General features: G+C 25.9%; 2 protein-coding genes across 2 annotated transcripts in view; both read right to left on the bottom strand.

Moving 5' to 3' along the window:
• Nucleotides 1-3567, bottom strand: part of LOC100200365 (uncharacterized bromodomain-containing protein 10) — a 49432-nt gene extending 45865 nt beyond the window's left edge. Inside the window, exon 1 of the transcript XR_010642792.1 lies at nt 3347-3567. The gene's annotated coding sequence lies outside the window, so the exon portion shown is untranslated. The remainder of the gene's footprint in view (nt 1-3346) is intronic.
• A 2017-nt stretch (nt 3568-5584) lies between these two features.
• LOC124815965 (intraflagellar transport protein 20 homolog) lies at nt 5585-6199 on the bottom strand. The gene has a single exon (XM_065814811.1). It carries the CDS (start codon nt 6157-6159, stop codon nt 5770-5772), a length of 390 nt encoding a protein of 129 aa, XP_065670883.1. The 5' UTR covers nt 6160-6199; the 3' UTR covers nt 5585-5769.
• Nucleotides 6200-8473: the final 2274 nt, after the last annotated feature.

Below are 8473 nucleotides of genomic sequence, written 5' to 3' on the forward strand. Positions count from 1 at the left end.
TTCTGCAAGACAATAACAGGTATGTTGTCTGGGCCACAAGCTGTAGAAGAGTCTAGACAGGAAATCACTTTAGATACAGATGCTGAAGTGATATGAATGTCAAGCAATGAATCAACCTGTTTGTTGGCAATATCAGGTAGAACGCAATTAGTGGAATCAAGAGATGATATTGATGAAAAGTTTTTAGCAAACAGTTCGGCTTTGTCTTTAGGTGAGGTGACAAAGTCTGAACCATACAAGAGAGGTGGAATTATAGATTTGCCCTTTTTATTTTATTCCCCCCACAATATGTAGACAGCTTGTTCCATAGATAGATATCGCTCCCCATACCATGATCTTTGTAGGGAACTTCAATGTTTTCTTAAGACATTCAGCCTTGAACTTCTCTCCAGGCCATCTTCTGACTGTCTGTACCCTATCATCCAACACAGCAATTGTTGACTCATTTGAGAATACAACCTGAAATAAAAAATGCCTGATAAGTATCTCAGAAATCATAGTTAAAAAAATACATTTATAGTCATGATTAACACCTACTGATATTAGTCAGAAAACATGATGAGACTGAATAAAATCATATAACAGAAAAATATAAACTGAATAAAATCTTATAATAGGTCTAATAGAAAGCTAAATTAATGATTACCTTGGAGCAATCTTCTTCCGCCCAACTTTCATGCTCAACAGCCTAATCGTGCCTGGCATGCTTCATTTTGTCCGTGAGTCTTGGCTTTTTTCTTGGTCTGTATGCCTTCATTCTGTTACTTGCTAATTCCATAGACATCTTTTTGCAAGAACTTCTTCTATCACTGAGGGCCATTACTTTGATTTTTCTCTTAAGTCTAGGGGTAGTTATTCTTTTATGCCCACATTTTCCAACTTTTCTAGCTTCAACTTTTCTACCTTCATCCAGCTTTCTTTTCACAGCACTAACTGTTTGTGTTGAAATCTTTAATTTCTTAGCTATCTCTTTTTGTTTTAGGCTACAATTCTCTAACAAAACACAGATTTGTCGAAGGACATTTTTTCTAGGACTTAGGTCCTTACTTTTCTCCACCACTTCAAAATTAGTCAAAAATGTCAAATATTTTGCTTACAAGTTTCTTTTTTATTTGTTCAAATCTGAAACCTAATATTTGTAGAGTCCAAGTACATACCAGGTACACCATACACCACAGAGAGTAAAAAGAAAGTGACGCGAACTCAATTAATATATTTCAGAATTTACGGGTATATTTTAGCAACAGTGCACTATTATGACTTTAAAATGAAAAAAACAGATCAAAATGGATTTCATTTAAAAATAAAATAGACCCTTTACTTTACATATGTATATAATTATAACAAAATGTATAATCAACCACTGAACACCTTTTTGGATGCCATAATTCATGGAATTTGGTGAAAATTCAAAAAATCCATAATAATAATTCCAGTAATATATATATATATATATATATATATATATATATATATATATATATATATATATATATATATATATATATATATATATATATATATTTAAACAACTTTAAAAAGTATTCTACACAATAGAGTGCTCAATGTTCTTAAAAGAACAGAGCAATTATACATTTGTGTGCTTCATATATATATATGTGTATGTGTATAAAAAAAAAAAAAAAATATATATATATATATATATATATATATTTAAACAACTTTAAAAAGTATTCTACACAATAGAGTGCTCAATGTTCTTAAAAGAACAGAGCAATTATACATTTGTGTGCTTTATATATATATATATATATATGTGTATGTGTATAAAAAAAAAAAAATATATATATATATATATACATATATATATAGTTCTATAGTTTGTTGGCTTTAGGAAGAGCGGAAGGAAAAAAGTGATTCTTACGCCAACACATACGTCACTTTTAATTACTTTTGACTTTCGTCCAACATTTCCGTGTTGGACGAAAGTAAAAACCATTAATTTAATTACAAATTAATCGTTTTTTAAAAAAACCACAAAAACGCAAATTTAATTGACCGGAATGTTTTTAAAAACATTCTGAATGTTTTTATAACATTTTGAATGTTTTTAACAATATAAACAATGTTTTTATTTTTATTTTTTTTAATAAAATGTTTTTATTTTTATTTTTTTTAATAAAATGTTTTTATTTTAATTTTTTTTACTGTAAATCATGCGCGGAGTGTTGCTACATCGACTATCTTATAGCCTGACTCGCAAGGGAGTGCTGCTACATCGACTGACAAATAGCCTGACTCGCAAGGGAGTGCTGCTACATCGACTGACAAATAGCCTGACTCGCAAGGGAGTGCTGCTACATCGACTGACAAATAGCCTGACCTGCAAGGGAGTGCTGCTACATCGACTGAGGGTTTGGTTGGGGCAGGCAGTCTATCATTATTAAAAAAAAAAAATTCCGGTCTTGCATTTTAATTTTTACTTTTGTCAACAAAATATCGAAAAAACTTTCGGACAACATCTAAGGGTTCTATATATTTTATATATATATATATATATATATATATATATATATATATATATATATATATATATATATATATATATATATATATATATATATATATACATATATATATATACACACACATACACATATATATATATATATACAAAGCACACAAAATAATGGATGATCAATGGCCACCAGAAATGATCAACACTGCTGTTTTGACTTCGAATTCTTACCAGTCAAGGTTGACTGGTTAAAAAATGTCTGAGTTTTTTTTAATGATTTATTAAACTAAAAACTGAAAAATTAACAAATTTTATAATTTTCACAAAATCAAGTTATGTCACTCATAGTTAAAAACTAAACAATGAAGTGACACCTAAATAAAACAAACTAAAAAATTAAAAGCAATATTAATAAATAAAAGTAAGCATAAATTGATATTAAAAAAAAAAATAATGAAATGAAACAATCAAATTTTAGACTAACATTTATTTCAAACCGTTATTTAAAGCATTACTTATTTCAAACTTTGTTGATTGAAACTTTTGTTAAAAAAGTAATGCTGAAAGTAATAGTTTTAAAGTATTTTTTAATTTACAAAGTTCAGTAGGTGTTATAAAATAAAAATTAAAACACTGGAAAAATAATTTACATTAACCAGCCAATAAAAAAAGTTGCTCATTAACTTTATGTGTTAGCTGGTTGAATTGACCGCTATCAATACATGACATGGGTGGTCAGGAGTAGCATGCGACTGAATGGGACTCATGTGAAGTCTAGTCAATCTATTTAAAAATATATATAAATGTACTTTGAAAAAAAAATTATGAACCAAATATTGTATTTAAAATTAAACTTTACAAACATACTTTGAGAAAAGGTTTTATGAAGGACATCACTTGAACAATAAAGGTCTTGATTTTCCATCAAATACATTACAGCTATCTTTTGTTGATTTATAAGCTCGTAATATAAGCGATATCCATATTGAACACTCTCAGGTTGGGTGGAAAGATCAGAAGGAAAAGGAAGATCAATTTTGTCATTAATAGGTAGAACTTCTTGTAGCAAACTTTTCATTTTATATCCTTCCCTGTGAAAAGGTTATACATATATATATATATATATATATATATATATATATATATATATATATATATATATATATATATATATATATATATATATATATTCTAGGGGCTATTCTAAGAAAAAAATTTGTGCAGCGGTACACACCTTCTTTGTCCAGGAGAAATTTAGCGAAAATTTAGCATTTTTTCGCAAAAAAAAAAAAAAAAACGTAAAAAAAGAAAAAGGTCCTCAATTTTTAATTAAGCGGTGCCCAAATATGGTAGACATTATTGAGAATAGCCCCTGATATATATATATATATATATATATATATACATATATATGTATATATATATATATATATATATATATATATATATATATATATATATAATACCAACATATATATATATATATATATATAATATATATATATATATATATATATATATATATATATATATATATATATATATATATATATTAGGGTGGAGTGATTTTGAAAATTTTTGTAATTTGATTTGCCTGAGCAGCAAATCAATATCTTTTGGTGAAAAAAGAATCTTACTCTTTTTTTTTTTAGTTTAGATGAGTTCTTGAGGTTCTTCTTTGGATTCTAAATTTTTGATGGGTCCTAATATTGTTTAAATTTTTTTTTTTGAAACTATATCAACTTGATACTTAAAGGAAGCAAAATAATATGCTGATTTTGAAAATAACATTTGTTTTTATTAAAAAATTAAAATTAAAAAAGTAGAGTTGTTTTTTTCATTAAAAACCCCTGTCCTCAATAAAACGGGGGTTTTAAGGTATATTTTTGCAAGTATTTTTTTCACTAAAAATTTTTTTAATAAAATTATTATTTATGAAATAAGCATTTTTTTCTGCTTTTTTTGAGTCCAAGGTTGATATGGTTTAGAAAAAAAAAATTCAAAAATATTCGGACCTGTCAAGAATTTACATTCCAAAGAGGACCCTCAAGATCTCATCAAAATCAAAAAATATTTTTTTACTTTTATCTTATAATTAATAGACATTGATTTGTGTCTCAGTAATATTGGTTTTTAAACTCTTTTTTTTTTGCTATGAAAATCGCTCCACCCTAATATATATATATATATATATATATATATATATATATATATATATATATATATATATATATATATATATATATATATTTATATATATATATATATTTATATATATATTTTTATATATATATATATATATATATATATACACACACACACACACATACATAAATAAATACAGCATAAGACAGACACTGGTGTCTAAAAACAGGAGCTGTGGTTTAGCACATTAACTAATTTATAGCCTACAACCTCAAGGAAGTACCGCTACATCGACTGAGGGTTTGGCATAGGGCAGCATTCTTTTCTTTAATTATTCTTAGTTTTTTCTTCTTTTTCTGAATATATATATATATATATATATATATATATATATATATATATATATATATATATATATATATATATATATATATATACACATATTTACACACACACTAACATATTAACATATTCATATATGTATATATTTATACATATAAATAATATATATATTTTGTATTCTTGTGTATTTATATAGTATGTATGTATGTATGTATATTTATATATTGTATTCTTGTGTGTTTAGTACAGCATTGTTGTAATGTATTTTTTACATTTAAAGTTTAAAAATATTGATTTACACCCAAACAGTTTTTTCAGAAAAAATTCTTTATATCTTGATATGAATTCTCATGAGTTCTAATATGAATATCATTTGTTAAAAGCGTATTACAATATTGAATTAGTTTGATAATACTATTGGATAAGTTTTTATAGTTTTCATGCAGTTCTTGTGGTTAAAGTGTTTGCCTTCATAATGACTTTGAAAAAGAATCAGATATAAAAGAGCCATAAGCATTACTTTCAAAAATTAATAAATAAAAAAAGAATTCTACAAAACTATTTGCTTTAGAAATAAAATGCAAAAGCAGAAACACAACAATGATAAAACAAGAAAGATAAAAACTTAATACGTGTGCAATTTATAAATTCAATACATAATTCCTTTTTTTTCAAAACATTTAAATAAAAAAAAACTATTACATACATTTTCCTTCATATTATTACTGCATTATGATAAATAAATATATTATTAAAAACACATTAAACTAAAAACAACATGTTTCTCTACATCACATTAAAAATCACTTTTGTGTCATAAAATGATCAACAAAGTCATTCTGCTCAGCCTCCTGTTTAGTTAATGTGTCATATTGAATCTTAAATCTCTCTAGTTGAGTCTGCTTCTCTGCAATTAAAGATCTTAGTTGTTGCTGCTGAGCCTCACGCTGTTTTGAAACAGATTTGAGCAAGTTACGAGAACCAATCGCATTCATTTTCTCCTTTTCTACTTCATGAGCTAAAGAGTCAACTAATTCAATAAAATTTCCCACAATTTTTTGAAAATCTGAAATTTTTTCCACAAAATCTTTACACTCATTTTTCAACTCTTGAGTTTGGTGACTTATGTCAGGCTCAAGCACTGCTATTTTTGACATCTCATCAAAATATATACCAGCTGATTGGGCAGACATTTTTCACTAAAATTGAAAAATTAAATGAATAAAAATTAACTGAAAAATAACGAAAATATAATAATCCAAAAATCATACATAAAATCAATACGTGTTTTGATAGAAATATATAATCATTTCATATATACAGCTATGCACAAAAGTTTAATCAAATATTTTTACATTAAATTTAACAGATACAGATTAAAAGTTGATGTTTTTTAATAATACTGATTAAAAGTTGATGTTACTTTAATAATAACCCTTAATAATAACTGCAATATTTTGAATTTCAATTGGCTTGCAAATGGGTAGATAAGCAGTTTTAGAGAGCATCAAATGGCAAATTATTAGACTGGTCAAATCAAAGACGAGAACTTGTTAGAAGAGTTTTAGCAAAAAAAATTATTGGGTCTTACCTTGCAATAAGAAAGCCTATCCTGTCAATCATGCATTGATGCAAAAGATAAAAATGGTGCGTTTGTATCAGTTGCTTGAAGATTGGGCAAAAGAGATTTGGAGTGATAAGTCAAGAGATTTAGAGTGATAAGTCAGGTCGTGAACTGCAACGGAAGAATAAACGTTAAAAGATTTGCAATTTAGGAATATTGCGAGTGTTATTTACAAGCAAGACAACAAGGTGGTGGAGGGTCGGTAGGCATATCAGGATGTTTTTCCCACAAAGGCCTCGGTATATATGAGCTGTATAATGGCTGTATCAAACAATATACCTACAAAAACACACTTGAAACACATTTGATTCCATTGACAAGGCAATATACCTACAAAACATTGACAATCAATATACCTACAAAAACACACTTGAAACACATTTGAATCCATTGACAAGGCAATTATACAGCAGAAGCAAGCAATATATCTTCCAGCAAGATGGGACTCCAGTAACACACTGGTTTTACAACAAAAAAGATAAATTTGTTGCCTTAGTGCCCTAGATCACCAGATATCAACCCAATAGAAAATATTAGGTCTTGGATCGATTATTGATCAATTATTGGTAAACCATCAAATTTAGTCAACTGAGCATTTGAAGCAACTTCTAATTGAGTATTAGTTAAAACTGCCACACGAGATGTGCATGAAATTGGTCAAATCAATTCAGAGACGAGTTTTTCTTTGCTATCAAGTCAAAGGAGGACACTTTAAATATTAAATTTGTATTTTTTTTTCAATTTTTTATCTTTTAAACCTTAACTTGATTAAACTTTTATGCAACTCATTTTATGATTATATAATAATTATTTAATTTTTTTGAATTATTATTTAACTATCTTATCTTATTAATATTAATTGTATAGCTAAATGATTGCTCTTTTAAAAATAAAAAAGATTAATTAAATTCAATTTCCTGATTTTTTTTTGTTAAAAAAATTCTGAGAAGTTTGATTGAAATTACCATCTTGATTAAACTTTTGGGCATAGCTGCATATCATTTTAAATCTATACTTATCATTTTATAAGAAATTTTTAAGTATTTCAATGGCTAAGAATAGAACAATAAATAAAGTTCATTCAGATTGGTCTTTTACTTTTTTTTCTGACAATTTAATTCACAAAAAGACAGAATCAGGAAAGTTAAAAAGTAATGATTGTATTAGTGAACATGGAATCATGGGTAAATAGTGAAAAAAACAATCGGATATCAGTAAACATGGAATCACAGGTGAGTAGTGACAAAGCAATTGGATATCAATGGAATCACACAATTTAATTTTTATGTAAAACTACAATTCTGCAAGAATAAAGAACGGTAAAGAGTGCAACTGAAGGTGCAAACAAAAAACTAATTATAACATCAAAATCTAAATCAAAAAATAAATAAACTAAATAAAATCTTTTAGAGGCTACTAAATTGGAACAGATATTTTTCTAATTATGCAGTATTGGTGTAGTGGTAGAGCACCTTCTTAAAAAAAAAAGTTAAATGAGTTATCTTGTTAACTACAGCAACCTCCTAGACTAGAGAATTGTAAATACAGTAAAAAAAAACAAACTGGAATAACATAACTCATTATTTTTTAACTAAGTTTATGTACCTTATAAAATAAATGCTTTTAATGTTTTATTATAACTATTTATTACAATACTCAAATAAATCAAATTAAGTATCTATGTACGTATTTATGTACAAATATATATATACATATATTTATAAATGTGTGTGTATATATATATATATATATATATATATATATATATATATATATATATATATATATATATATATATGTATGTATGTATACATATATATATATATATATATATATATATATATATATATATATATATATATATATATATATATATATATGTA

The sequence above is a fragment of the Hydra vulgaris genome, chromosome 12 (genome assembly GCF_038396675.1).
Source record: "Hydra vulgaris chromosome 12, alternate assembly HydraT2T_AEP".
Classification (NCBI taxonomy): Eukaryota; Metazoa; Cnidaria; class Hydrozoa; order Anthoathecata; family Hydridae; genus Hydra; species Hydra vulgaris.